Source organism: Pyxicephalus adspersus, chromosome 2 (assembly GCF_032062135.1).
Source record: "Pyxicephalus adspersus chromosome 2, UCB_Pads_2.0, whole genome shotgun sequence".
Lineage (NCBI taxonomy): Eukaryota > Metazoa > Chordata > Amphibia > Anura > Pyxicephalidae > Pyxicephalus > Pyxicephalus adspersus.
Genome location: NC_092859.1, coordinates 79,957,566 through 79,973,254, shown reverse-complemented (window position 1 = coordinate 79,973,254; position 15,689 = coordinate 79,957,566). Strand labels below are relative to the sequence as shown.

Genomic DNA, 15,689 nt, shown 5'->3' with positions numbered 1-15,689 from the left:
CCTCACTCCAGGAACTAAAGACGCCCAATTGCACATGTCCCCTAACCAGGACAAGGAGCACAGCACAATGAACCAGTTGGCTGGTGTGAGTCTTAGTGAAGGTGCGTACGTATATACGTTTATAGATGTACAATATCTGAGTATGTATATAGGTGTGTATTGTCAAAATGTTAGCAGTTATTTCTGTGATATGGATAAAGTTATTAGAATTAATCATAGGGGTTGTTGTTTACTATGTATATACACCTAACCCCTGCATTCTGCATTCTACACATTCCAGATTCTTGAAAACTATATGTTGCACATATTTGATCTTTGCAGCATCTACATTACAAGATCCTGATCCCTACATGTTGGCCTGTACATTTATTTCAGTGAGCCTCTGCATCTTGGCCATGACTGTTTCTTGCCAAGGAGCATGTTGCAAATTATATTGCAGTACATTTGTAATGTAAGCTCCTCTGGGCAGTGTCCTCTCCTTCTGTGTCACTGTCTTTGTCTGTCATTTTTGCAACCCATATTTAATGCACAGCTCTGCTTAGTATGTTGGCGCTATACAAATACTGTTTAATTCTAGTTGTTGGTAATTATGCAGTTGCACCGTGGATGAAAAAGGCTGAAAAACCTTGATCTAACTAATTTCACATTCTCTACATCCACCAACTGAGGACACCAGCAGCTAACAGTGCAGTCAGAAAATAGAAGTTTGTGCATCCTCTGTGTCCCCAGGTTAAATGCACACTGGAGTACAAAGTCTAGGAAGCCTCTGGATGTTCCCCAGCACACCAAATAAAGAGTGAGGAGGACTGACATGTTAGGAAGTTGTCAACTATTTGTGAAATGCTGCAAACAAAACTCTAATTAGCTCACAACTTTTTGATCACCCAACATTATCTATTCCACCAATACTGAAATTTGTTTTCCCTTCATACAAAATGTTTCCTTAAAACAGCAAGCTAACTGTACTTTTCAGAAGAAAAAAAACAATACATTGACAAAACAAGACTGTGCTATTGCATATGGTCTGGATATATCTTATATCCTATAAGTACTAACTAGCAGTCAAAGTAATGACTATTATACTATTACTATATTACTATTGTCAATATATAATGCTTCCAAAAAGAGTTCATAAAAAGAATGTTACCTGTCTTCACATGTATTATGTGTTTTTAGACACTAGTACAGGTCCTCTCCAAATAAGATAATGGATCCTAAACGAATTCGATTATAGCTAACCATGCATTTTTTTCTTTACATTACAGCTCAAAACTGAAATACATACATAGGGGTCTATTTATCAGACAATAAATCTGACTTTCATTAAAGCATTCCCTGGCGAACAGTCTTCCAGGTCCACGTAGCAGTTGATTCTCCACCAGGCAGTGTTTCACTGAATGTCATCATCACTGCTTCATAAACTGACCCCATAAAATACTTATATGATAGATATTTTAGCTCCCAAAACCTTTGTATTTGTGTACATCCATTTAGCCATCTACGTGGCCTGCTATACAGTGGACATATTCGGGTCCTTTTTGTCTCCTCCTCTTGTACCAAACAAACACCTTTGCCCTCCCTCCACCCGAACCTAGTCCTAATCAGTAAATATGCCAAGAACTCCAAAGAGATTTTGGTGAACCAGTGAGAAATGTTTGGGAACTCTTAAAATTAATTTATCCACAATGCTAACAGATAAAGGAGCATACAGCTTATAAACAATATGTATTTGATTGATCTGGGCTTAGGTTTACTATAAGTTTTGGATAAAATAGGAAAAAGTTACACATTTTATTGGGTTCTTATGGTGATACGTGTCCCTATTGAGATTATACCACATTTCCAACCTTGTGGACCACACAAAAAGAAAGAAGAATTCCGTTCTACATTACAAAAAGAACAAAAGAAACACAATAAAACCCAATAGATAATGTAACCTTTTCGCATTCTAACTAATACAATAATAAAAAAAAACAGGGTGTAGCCACTGCATGGTAAGTAAAACCATGTGTCATGACATTGTGTAAATAGAATACAAAGTAAAATATAATGGCAGAGCAAAAAACAGATTGATCAGCTGCACATGTTTAATTTATGCAATTTGTGACTTTGGGCCTTTAAGATATAGCACATAACGGGCTGACTGCTACATGCAGAGTCCTTGTCAATATTCCAAGGATGTCTCAAACAGAAAGAGCCATTCTCTCCCTCACAACAGATATTGCTGCTGCTATTATTGTCCTATCATATTTTTGCAGTGACACAGCCACATTTCTAAAGTGTGCCCATAATTGTTTTTTTTTCTTGTAATGGATCGCTCATCTTTTCTTATTAAATATGAAAAACATGGTTTTTGATAAAAGTCTAATTGATGCTTCTAGACTATCTATAATAAGAGCTTTCTAAAACGAAATCATTAATAAATAAGAACATAATCTTTATAAGCACATGCTGTGCAAGTGAAAGTCAAAAGGTCACAACAGAAAAAATACAAAAGCATTCAAATTTTATTTAGAAACCCACGTGTGTAAACATCTATATATGTGTTATACGTAAAAGTATAAATGACCCCAGCAATGAACTTTAATCAATATATTTAATCAATATAATTAATATCCATATTCTCTCTGGTAAATGTTTTGCTAAAAATGCACGGGATGCACCAAAAATACCAGGTGAGTCTGTCAGAAATCTTTACAGCTGATACATTCCTGGGCTCTTTGTATATGTTGCACAGGTAAAGGTTAAATTTGGTCAGACTTTCAGCTCGTATAGACCGTGGCTGCGGTCTCTGCATTTCTAACACCCAGGAATACAAGGTTCTGCTTTTGGGTGGTTATCATACAACCTCCTCTTCTTATTTGGAGACCCTCATCTCTAATTCGCTGGGGACTACAGGTCCCCCCTAATATAATTGTATCCTATGCAATATGTCTACAGGGAATATACACTGGCAAGCAATAGCCATGCAACTGCGCTAAAATGTAAAGTCACCCCTGAGGAAGCCCAAGCCGGGTGAAACGCGCCGGGTATGGACATACGTATGCAACAAAATTTACTAAGATTATATACCTGATAGAAACTATTTTCTAGTGCCCAAGCAGGGCCTGCATTTAACAATGGGGGTACACCTCCCCCTTTTGTTGGACTTGTGATTATAAGTACTGTTTGTAGTTGTTATGATACTGAACTGTGAATACAAATGATTTGCCAAAAAAAAATTCTCAATTTTTTCCTTCTACAGTTATAGGTTAGCAACACACCCCCTTTTTTAGGGTGACAATGATGTTCCATAGTACAGAGAGGGATCATAATCCCTACAGCACAAGAAAAACATTGTTGGCAGACTGATCAGTTTAAAAAAGGGAAAATATGCTTAAAAAAGAAAAGTATTGCAGCTATCTGGTAAGTTGAGAACTGGTAAACTGCAATATATTACCATTATATGATGATGAATAATTATAACAATCCTTTGGTTTGATTCTCAAACGATCAATGAGGGGCAATCTAACTACTTGTTTAAAAGAACAATTTGGTAGAGATGGCTAAACTACAAAAACAAGAATACAAGGTTAGTCACTATGATGTAATTAGGCAAGCTGAGACCTACTATTAATGCAGGAGATGCCTAAAATTGACTATAAATTCTGGTGCCATGTATCTTAAATCTGTGCAAGATTCTATGAAATTAAAAGATCATTCTGAAGCATTCTGCAGTGAAACAAAGTAGAGAACCCTTTTATGTACAGTAAAAAACTGTTTAAAAAAAAAAAAAAAAGTGAACCGCAGTCGAAAATCAATGGGAGCGCAAAGCCTGCCGGGATATCTAAGTCAGGCATCCCAGGATTCTCTTGGGCATGCGCAGAAGGAGCCTTATTGCTCACAAATTTGCAGATCTTATGTATGCGCAGTGAGATCAGCAATTTTTTTTTCATCCTACGTCACCCGATCTCGTGCCTGGTTCAGGAGACGTAGGATGAAGAAACCAAAAGAGAAGATGAAGATGGCGGTGCCCGGAGCGCCGGCTCCAGGACGGATGCCAAAACGACGCGGGACCCGATGCCGGACACCCCCAGAGTGATGGGACTGCCCTGCGGGATTGTTTTGTTTTTTGAGTTTTCAGTATAGTTCCTCTTTAAGATCATTTATGGACAGATCTAAAATTTAAAGTTGGGAAGACAGAATACACAGTTTGCTCAAAAACTTGGGACAAATTATCAGTTAAGCAGTGTACAAGTCCTAATTTATTAATGGTATTAGAGAACACTCTGGATAATAGTGCCACATGCAATTTATTTCTCCAAACATTTTCCTATATATACATACATGGACTTTAAAGACACTTTTAAATTTTAAATTCAAACCTTGCAACAAACTATTTTCTTTCATAAAACTATAATTCATTTGAACACTAAAAAGATAATATATATTTTTTTATCTCTCGTAGACATTTAAACATATAAAAAGTATAAATCCAGTATCAATTTCAATGTGTTTTATAGATTCTGCTTGTTCAAGAATTATGAGACTGACATCAAGGCCCTGGAGAGGATATACTTTCATCAGTGAACATGGGTGATCCGGCGAACCTGGAATGGATTTCCTAAAAGTTATTTGCTTTTTGTTAGCACGGTTATATAACTGTGATTTCTCTTTAGAGATGCCTGCAGCCTGGGGTAGTTATGCCAGGTAGAATTCACTTTCTTAGTATTACTTAGTCCTTTAAGTCGAGGCTTCTGTGTCTATCCATGCCAACACCTACTGTACATTGGCTTTCCTCTTATTCACTGCTCCAATAAGTATTCAGTCCATTCCTTATAGCTACTATAATCTGTAAAGAGAATTTCCCCTTGGGAAAGAATAGTGTTACTCGGTAGGTCTATGCTCAGGGGATAAGATGGAAGCATGTAAGGGGTTTAGTGTTGCTTGATATTGTTAGAAACCTTGTGCCAGCTGCTATCATTCTAGTAAATTGTTTATTTTACCTATGCCTAGAAATAAGAAACTTCTTAAAAATATTAAGTTACAGTCAACTAAGGTTGACCCATCTCAGCTTTGCTTGGCATCACTTTAGGAGGTATCTAGAAAATATCACCTGTGGTTTAGTGGGGAATGGACAGAGCAGAAGGGAAAATTCCCTACGGGTTTACAGTGAGCTGAGCAATTGATAGAACTACTTGAACGTGGATCTTGAAATTTGTTCAAATTTCTTAGCAACATTAAAAGCACATTGGAAAAATGTATTTTTCTGTATTATTGGGAAAAAGTATTTTTCTGTATTATTACTAGCAACTGGTTATAAAGTAGTATATTTTAAAATGTCAGTTTTGGGTTATTTTAAAAAAAGTATTTTCTTCTGCAATATGCTATTCTGTGTGCACAGTTTCCAGGTGGACGGAGTTATTGTTGCAAATATACTGTCTGCCTGGGCAAAGGTAGCAGCATAGGACTTTAACTTATTCATACGTTTTGAGAATTGTTAACCGTAAATTCTATGCTTCCTTGTTATGCTCATGTTTGCCCTGTTAAATAATAGAGTATTCCTCACCTGACAAATAACCAAGTCTTTACTATTTATGAACAAGTGGACATCCTGCTGACAATGAATTCCTAATACTCATATCATTTTTTTCACAAACTTGGCTTCCGAATGAAAGTGGTGAACTCAAATTCAATAGAGGTTATACAATAAAGACAATGGTAGAGGTAATGACAGTATGTTCCTCATTGGAATGCAAGGAATAGGCAGCAGCAGATGTAAGACTAAATTAGTAGTCATCCAACACATTCATTTACATGACACAAAGCTGGGTAGTTGTCAGCTTTACAGATATGCAATTGCTAAATCTTTTACACTTCGCATAGCTGCAGCCTGTAGCTTCAAACTATGAGATAAGTTAAAAGTGACCTTACCGATGGACTATGGGCATTCTCTATAATTAAGAAAATGTATTACACAACGCTTGGCAGTGATTTCACATCCTCTCTGTCTATAGCTCACAAAGGCAATAAATACTGCTGCAGTGTTATACTTCAATGATTACCTTTCAGCACTTGAACTTGGGAAAAAAATAACATGTGGTCATATACTTTGATACAAAAATCCATGTAGAGATCCAGGATATCTGCAATGCATGTGATTTTCCATGGTCACTGAACTATGATACTCCAAATTGCTAGGAAATTACTTTCTCTTACTGAGCTGTATGAATCTGTAGAATGTTGCTAATGTTCTGCTCACACAGTGACAGTTATTATGGGATATGCCACAAGCAGAGCCGCTTCTGATGTGCTATTGGCAGCTGTTGTGGTAATCAATGACTATTCAGTATTTCTTAAAGATGGAAAACTATTTGTACATATGATGCATTGCACAGTATTATTTAAAGGGCTTTCAACTTTATCTACAGTTTTATCCAGTGCTCCCCTAAACCAAACAAAAAAAAAAAAAAAAACAAGGAAGTGGACCCTTGCTGGATTTCGGTTTTCATGCGACAAAGGACCCGGTGGGTAGTTTTTACACCAGGAAAGTTTTGGGGCAGCACAGCTCAAAATCTTAGCACTCCTGACATTTCATTTATACTCTTTGTTACACCATGGATGAAAACAGAACAAATACTTAATAAGGTAATTCACAGAAGATGGACAAAGCTGTCTAATTCTAAGCAGACTTTACATTAAGACTGGTTTATGTATATACAACAAGATATATAAAGTCTTACCACTAAGAAATACTTTATCCTTTATCAATGCAGTAGTTATTTCCATCCCACATATAAATAGAATATATCTGTGTTAGTCTCCTGTTCTGCACATGCTGGGCTCTGACTCACCTACTGCTAACCTCTGTATGACAAGGGCCAGTATATGCAGGGCAGGAAAATATTTATTATTAAAGTGACAATAAAAAAACCCACAAAACTGAAAATATTGCTTGTCGTGTCCTTGATCATATTTTTTGTGCTTTCCGGCTGCGTGCTTCCTTTTATTGTGGAAACTTCCATGAATTCTCATCTCTTTGGCCCTTCATTGAAGACTGGACCTCAGCCTCTGACATTATCCTGCACAATGCAGGACCAGCAGTCAAAAGCGTCTGAAGAAAAGAAGAGTGCCAGCTGATGGGGGAGCAAGTAAGTAAAAGTGCTTTTTTGTGGCACTCAAAAACAATCATGCAACCTTCCATATGCATGGGAGCCCCAAAGCAAGTCATAATGCAAACGTAAACCCTTACAAATAACTTCTTCAATCTGCTCACTTTTGGTGTAGTAAATAATAGAAAGCTTCTTGTTATATCTTTTGTAAATGTACAAAAATACCTGTTTATTCTGCCAGACATTCCGTGCTGCCTTGTGCACTTTTAGTTATTGATATAATAGGGATATGATATCAAGATATGATAACAGTGCAGCACTGGGATTATTACTTCTCAATAAAAGCAAATAAATAAAATATAAAACAACAAATTACCTGCTGTCACCAGCATTGGCTACATAGATTTTCCCCTGTAAATAGACAACGACAAGGGACGTACAGCCTCCAGATATATTGTAAGTACTTCTCTCTCGCTCGATTTGCAGATCCTAAGGGGAGAAGTGAAAAGAAATAAGTAAATGATGTGGAGTTTAAAAAAAATGTTACATGTTTAACTTTAAAAACTGAGTTTACTGTAAAATTTAAATATGTTGCAAGCACAATTTAGGATGTAGAATGGAAAGTGGTATAAGAAGAAAGTTGTGTAAATACAAACAGAAAGACACCTACATCTATCTTATATTCAGAGAAAACAAATTTAGGTAAAGCATGGGGGCTGCCACTATGGCTCCCCTTGTTTGCTGGTGTCTGGCTGTGTCTTATATGTTTAAGCCAATGGTCTGGAACAAACGTGCTGTAAGTAGGTGTCAGAAATGTGTCAGCATTTCAAACGCAGGTCAAAGAATTAACAGGAAAACCCATGAAACTAGCATTATTACATGGAGTGGTAAGCACTGACATCTTAAACATTTCCTTAAAGTTAAGCACATGTTATAGCTTCCTTCTGAACTACTAACCACTATATGTTGTGCAAGGATTAGTTTGATTGGATACAAATTGGATAGTTTGGATTGAAGGTTCTTGGATTGTATTGTCAGACTGTAAGATGTATGGAGATCTTAGTAAACTACACTCTTTAAGTCACCAAATGTTTACTTGCCAACTAAGCACTGTGAAAGTGTTCTATGCTGATCCCTGGCTGCTGAAGGTATTCCATACTAGGTGTTGGATTCTACATCTTGTAGTATTATACGACCTACTAGGAATTAATGCAGCGTATGATGGGAGAAAAGGGTATTCACACACCCATGGCACTCCATGGGGCATAATAATAAGAGAGTCTCATCTTTCCACTCCTAGCAGTCAGTTAGATTCTCTCTTTCCTCTTAGAATATGTAAGAGACAGTGATATGTGGCTAGGGGAAAACACACACTGTCTTTATATTATATATAAAAGGTGCCTGTATTTTACATTATAATCAATGCTGACGATGGTGCACATTTATAGCAGTTAATCATATGGGTAAGACGTAAATGACATGAAGGCAAAAAAGTAAAATGATCCAATTGTAATATTTTGCTATGTTTCAGGAAACTTCAACCTTTAATGTTACATATTGTAGGTGTCCTATGCAGACATGAATTTGCATTTCTCCTTGTGCTCTGTATCATCTACCAGGAAATGAAATCAGTGACTACGATACAGCAGTAAATTCTATATTTTCTGCTTTGTGTTGCCAGTCATCATTGCACATTGGAAGAAGTATGCAAGCCCCAGTAACTGCTTTTCAGGGTGTCAGATACAGCACTGTATATTGCCTATTAAATGGCATTATTTAGTGACGAATACAGCCACTCAGTTTAAAAGGCTTTCTTGCTTTTCAACAGAATGAATTTCTTCTTTCATCTTTTAGAAAAGATAAAGTCTTTGTAGCAATCATGTGTAATTCTCCATCTTTGTATGGAAAAAAAAATTGCAGATGGCTGCAGGGGTTACATATGGGACCACCTAAGTTTGGAAAGACGGTCTTGTACAAATCATCATTTCCTATATGCAACAAAGTAAGACAGAATGTATGATCTGTGTTAGCTAATCTGTCTCTGCTTCATGCTTTGATGAAACATCAAATCTTCTTAAATTCGAGGCGGCTCAAGCCTAGCAAAGTTCTGGCACAAGAAGCAGGCTTTAAGAAATTCTTTTCATCAGTTGAAACTGTGGGCCACTAGCAAGAAATAACCTGCTGCTGACTGAAGTCTGATGTTATCTCTACCAATCCGAGGATTTCATTCTCTACAAGGCAACTGACAGAGGTTTTATTAGGTTTTTCCTTATGGTTACTGGTCTGTTCTGTATAAGCAGAATTTTATATTACCTGATAAACATGGAAATGCATTCACCCTTTAACTTTTGTAATAATCATTTGAATTGCATGTTGTCCATGCAAAGTGATTTGTTGTCAATTCCCTATTCCTTCTCTAGGTTTCACGAAGGCCTGTTGTGGCTGTAAGGCTCATATCGTCTGATTATTCAGCACATGCACATTATCCAGGAGCTTTGGGCATGGTACAGAGAAGAATATTAAACACACTACATGGCTTTGGGGCACCATTTGTAGAATTTAAAGTATGTGCAGGGAAATGTAGGGACAAAGTCACTGAAAATAAAGCCCAGTATCTGAATCCTAAAGAAGTTCTTTTTTTTGTGGAAAAAAGGAAAGAAAACCTTTTTGAAGTACAGAAATAAATTATGCAATGGGGTGCTTTTCTGAAAGCACTGTACTTTTCAAACACCACTTCAAGGCATTTTAAATGCATATTGAAACAAAGGACAAAGTAAATCCCTGTAAAAGGAAAGACACTAAAGAAAAAAAACAAAATTGTGACACTGAGAATATACTTTAGATGGTAATTTGGTGTTAGAAAATCATCTAATATCTGGAAAGCTTTTGGTTCTTATAGGAATCGCTTATAAATGCATGCTTAGTTTGTGAAGGGAAGCAGGGTCAGTAACCTGTGGAGTTGTACTTTTTAGGCAGGGATACACTGGGGATGAAAATGTTTTGCTATACACTAAATTGGATGATATTCTCCCACATGGTATAGCAGATTATAAACTAACATGAATCAAAATCTTTGATTACATTAAACCAAAATATTCTGCATTTTCTCGGATTGATTTCTTTACTCTACAATAATGGAATAAGTCTATTTCAATCATGTTTGTGAGTAAATAGTAATCTTACATAGGGGTCAAACTGGGGCATAGTAAATGGTCACAAACATGGTGCACAACGAAGACTTGTTTCCATAATGCCTTAGGCATTGAAACAAACTTTAGGCTACTGCATAAATGGTATCCACCACACGGAGCTCCTGGCTGCTCTCCAAACTGTTTTTGTGGATGCCTTGAGTACTTTTCTGTATATATGGTGGACCTGCCCAGTAGTGCTGCAAGAACAATGCCCTATCAAATGTTTTAATAAATAAACTATTACCCAAATCCTCATCTTCAGTTTAGAACCCAAGGGTACCAATAAGCACCGACACTTATGAACCAACTCCCAACAGCCACTAAGCAAACGATAGCCCGAGCAGAGCTTTTATTATCTAAAGTTAAAATAACAGCAAAACATAGGCACTCTATGCTTCAATTAAAAAACCTGGGACCCCTGGGTTATACACTCTTTATTGGAAGATGTTGAATGTCACATTCTAAACCTATAGCAGCACCTCTGCACATTATACCTGGATGAGCCCACGCTCCCCTGGCACTCTCTCCTTCTTTCAACCTTCTAACCCCCCCATTTTAGGCTGTTACACATTGACAATACCTTGAATCATGCAATATTTTGTATCCAGTGTGTGTATATCTTTTGTATTGTTACTACAGCTATTGTATACATGTAAACGTATTTATTGTTTGTGATACCTAAAATTCTCCATGAATAAATACTACTGATTACTTAACTGTTTTACTAATTAGAAATAAAAAAAAGTAGTTGGGAAAAATCCTATTAGCAAAACTTTAAAGTAAAGTAGTTACCTTTTTGCCCAATAGTTTATTTTTAAATTTATTATTTAGAATTTAGAAAAAATGCTAAATGAAATGGGTGCAGATTAGATGGTGAAGGAAGCTGCATTTGTTAGCAAATGTTTTTTAATTCTGAACCAGATCCTATGAAAGTTTTCTGGATCACCCAGGTTCAATGATGAAAGTGCATTTTCTCCAGTTTTGGAGAGCTTTAATAAATCAGCCCATTGTATCATCAGTGTAGCCTTACTAGGCATATGAATCTGGGGTGACACTATACTGGTTGTGAGCAGAAAGTTCCGCTTTTTATTGAATATGCACAGGTTATTGGTGCCATATTGTTAATTAAACATTATTTACTTCCTCTACTTTTCCAGAAATGTATATTTATATATTACTTTAGGGATGAAAATATACTTGTAACATGATCTACTATGCATAATACCTACATGATTTCTTACAGATACACGCACAAGACAATGGCTTAATCACAGCATAATATAGGACAATATATGCACTCAGGAATCTTTATTATACAAACTATTAAGCCAGCACTACAGGTTTGCATGGGTGTGATAAATACTTCTACTTGAATTTTCATTATACCTAGACTGTTGTTCATAGTTTGTAACTAATAGTGAAACTCAAAGGAAGCTAAATTACAAAAACTAATTTGCCCTATACAGTGTAAGTATGGCATGGAGAGTCATTTGTGATCCCTAAAACAACAATGCCACCTGCTGGCCACTTCAAATAATGCATGCTGAAATCTTACAAAGAAAAATCTGCACTGAAATGTCAGCTTTGTGTGCTGATTTACTGGCATTGGTATGTTCTGAAATAGAGAAAGATACAGAGCAGTTATATATTTATTTCTTACAGTATAGGCTTCCTCTAAAATACAATGTTTGAAACCGATACATGATTTGAAACATGGTTAACAAAGTCTACAAAAAACATAAAGCCATAAAGTGATCAGATAAGATACATTTGTGACATAAAACATGGAACATAGAGAAAGCATACTAAATATTTACCAGTTGACCAATACATAGGCTATCAGGATATGAGAGTATGAATTAAATTGAATTTGGAATTTATGGGTCAGATTTAATAAAGCCATCCAAGAATAGAGAACATTGATTAACATGGGTGAACTTGGATGATCCAGCAATCCTGGAATGAATTTCTTTAAAATCATTTGCTATTGGTAGGCAAATTATGGACCAGATCCATTCCATGTTTGCTGGATCACGCAGGTTCTCTCACGATAAGGCCACCTTCTCCAGTCTTGGAGAGCTTTAATAAATGTAATGATTGTGGTGCTTTTTTGTTGTTGCCCTTCAGTCCCTGAATGTGTAAGGGGCTGACAACTACTGGAAGCACTTTAAGAGAATAATTTGCTGCACTGATTAAGAAGATGTTATAGGTTTTATTATGTTGCAATGTTTAAGGGACAACTTTAAGGGACATGCATAGTAATGAACTATTTTATGTTCTAGTTGCATCAGACAAAATGCTGCATAAAGGTATTTGTATGACAGCAGTATAACAATAATATTCTGCAGAGGAAGTGGTGTTACTGGCATGATCTCCAAGCATGGAACTTTGCAACAGATTTATAGTAAACACCAAATTAGCACATGTGGGACATGAAAAACAAAATGAGATTTGGGGTTTGCATACATTTTAGGACTTGATTTTTGCCAATTGTCCTCCGTGTGTTATGCTGCATGTAAGTCTACGGAGATTCACTTAACTGGGTTTAATGGTAAAAGTTTAGGCCCAAAACTTTTTCCAGGTTGTGATTATTTTTGAAGAATTACACCACCTATCTATTCTTATAGGGGCTCCATTTGCAAGATAACTGTGTCATCTGGGACATATACCAAATCACAGGAAAACTCATCTCACTAGGCTCCAACTCGAACTAAAATATCACTGACCTTTTAATTGTCTGCATTGATGACTTCACCGCTGCAGGATATTACAGAATTCATATAATTGTGGTAAATGATAGACCGTGTCACCCTAACAAGGTATTTGTTAGGATAATATGTCCAATCAGGCCCCACACAATACTCCGGTAATGAAGCAGACATAATGAATTACTTTCTTTCATGCAATTATTCAATATGATTTACATTGCCAAGTGCCACTTTAGAATAACAAGAGCTGTGATAAGCACTTATTTTTAAACACAGATCAATAAAAAAAAGTAGCTGTGTCTAAATAAATAAGAAGCTAGATTGGTGCTTTCAGGCACGTAAAGCAAATCAGCTGGATGACAGGGTAATAAATGTACAAATATATGTACAAGCCCATAAAAATGAAAAATACATTCAGCTGAATTTAGATAATCGCTCAAGTTTTGTGCATGTTAGCATTATGCAGCAACAACATTTCTATGCATGTTCCAAAACCCCAATCACAGTCCTAAAAATCCCAATAATTTCTAAAACATCAAGCAGACCACAATAGTGACAGGCATTCCAAAAATCTATTATACAATTTTCGTCGTTCTAAAGATAAAGGATTTCAAATGAATATTTAATGTACAGCACTGTGTAATACATTGGCGCTATATAAATCCTGTTTATTATTGTGGCAAATGAGAAGAGGCAAGGGTGCCAAGTACACTTACCACCCTGAACACTAAATAAAGATGTAGCAATACCTAAGCATTACAAACAGTGCCTGCAAGTATTCATATTTAAAGTATTAGTGACTAGGCTTCAGTTTCTATTAGTAAATCATCAGTCAGAACAATGAATGATTAATGCTGGTAACTGTACTGCAATTTGCTTTATTGTGTAAGCATGAACAAGTTTTAAAAAGCTTTCATTATAAAACTTAATGAGCCAACAAATTTTTATAATTTTATTTATATATATATATATATATATATATATATATATATATATATATATATATCTCAGTGTTCTCCACATATATTTTGTACCTATGGGTGGGTGAAGCAACTGACCAATTTAGTGTTCCCAGCTGTTGTTGTCATAGGTATTCAGTAACCCTTATATAAACTTTCTAATGCTCCCCCCATGTCCCATATTTCTATCATTTTTGTATCAAACCCTATCTGTCCAGTACCTCTGCTTTGTGACCCAGCAAAGTGCTGGGTGTTGCAGGATTTAAATAGGATTAGGGAGAACACTAACTTTAGCTTCTGTTGTTCTTACCATTTCCTTAAAGGCGTTTTCAAGTGCTCCAATGATCAGACACTCGTGTGGAATTTTTTTCTCCGTGAAGAAGCGTGTTTGAGGTGTGCTTGGTGATCCCGGTGCACCAGCGGCCCCACGTAAAGAGGCGGCTCTAGTCAGAGTCCTGCTATTAGTGGAAGTAGTTTCTGGATCCTCTCCTAGACATGTAGGAGGTAAAACTGCTGAGTTATTCAGGATGTCTACAAGGTCCTGTAGTTGATCAGTGATGTGGTGATGTAGAAGCTTTGATGCTACAACGGCTGCTCCAGCACCTGCATGTCCATCAAACAGGGCCCAATACTGAAAGCTTATTCCATCCACCTCCTCAAAACAAACAGAAAAAGGGCAAAAAATAGTTAATAAGCATTAGGTTATAAAAATAATCCTAAACATACATTTATTTCCTACTAAAAAAAACACGATAACTACTGTAAAAAAAAACAAAAAAAAAACAGAACATGGCCATCAAGAAGGTGTTCCTAATGAAGGTGAAGGCCATCAAGAAGGTGTTATAATAAAATTATATTTGCATTACTGAAGCAGAATGCTTACAACATACTGTAACTGCAGGCTGTATTTTATTATCTTGGACCATTTATACCACTACATTTTCCAGTATTTTTTTGGTATCCACTACACTTTCCTGGCAGAATAGGTTTAGTAAAGGCAGAGCTACAGCTTCCTCCCTGGGGATATTGCATTTCTTGGATTTATTGAAAACCTTTTGCTGCTTCTTTGTGACCAGAAGATGGATAATTGGGAAAAGGCATGTTAGTGGTATTTTATTATTGTTTACCACCTCCTGGGACACTGTCAAACGCTAGGCTAGTAACAGGCTGTCAACGATAGGCTCTTTAGGCAATTGCAATTGGCTGCAAAAGCTTAGCAGGGATAAAAGAAATCACCCCTAGGCACTACGGATAACTTCCATAAAAATGCACCAACCACCTGCCACAAAATGGATATTGAACAGACCTATTTGGTCCAACATTAACTATTACAGTTTTGAGCAGTGAAACTGCTTCCACATACCATACCATGCCCATTCCCAAGGTTGATACATTGGTTACAGCACTGTATTAAAGGAAAAGGTACAGATGGGATGTATTATAGAGGGAAAAGGGAAAACACTCCAAAAAGAAAAGAAAGAAAAAAAAAAAAAAGAAAACTATCTCCAACCAAACAAAAAAAGGTGCATTAGTATAACTAACAATTTCATAATGTTAATACCCCATAATAATAATAAACATTTCAAACCGTAATCAATAGAAGTGCCAAAAAGTTAACATGAATAAATAATATACATTTTTTTGCAAGATAAAAAAAATCATGTAGGGTCAGTCTGTATATGATTTTTCATTATTTGATTTTTATGATTTTGAGTCGATTATGAGGTGCAACTTGCTCTT

At 36.2% G+C, this 15,689-nt stretch overlaps 1 protein-coding gene across 1 annotated transcript in view; it reads right to left on the bottom strand.

Moving 5' to 3' along the window:
* The window catches only part of PPM1H (protein phosphatase, Mg2+/Mn2+ dependent 1H), a 76,463-nt gene that overhangs the window by 31,126 nt on the left and 29,648 nt on the right, over positions 1–15,689 (bottom strand). Inside the window, exons 3-4 of the mRNA XM_072399012.1 lie at positions 14,260–14,604; positions 7,468–7,580 (exon numbers count right to left, since the gene is read on the bottom strand). Coding sequence (XP_072255113.1) covers positions 7,468–7,580; positions 14,260–14,604 — 458 coding nt within the window. The remainder of the gene's footprint in view (positions 1–7,467; positions 7,581–14,259; positions 14,605–15,689) is intronic.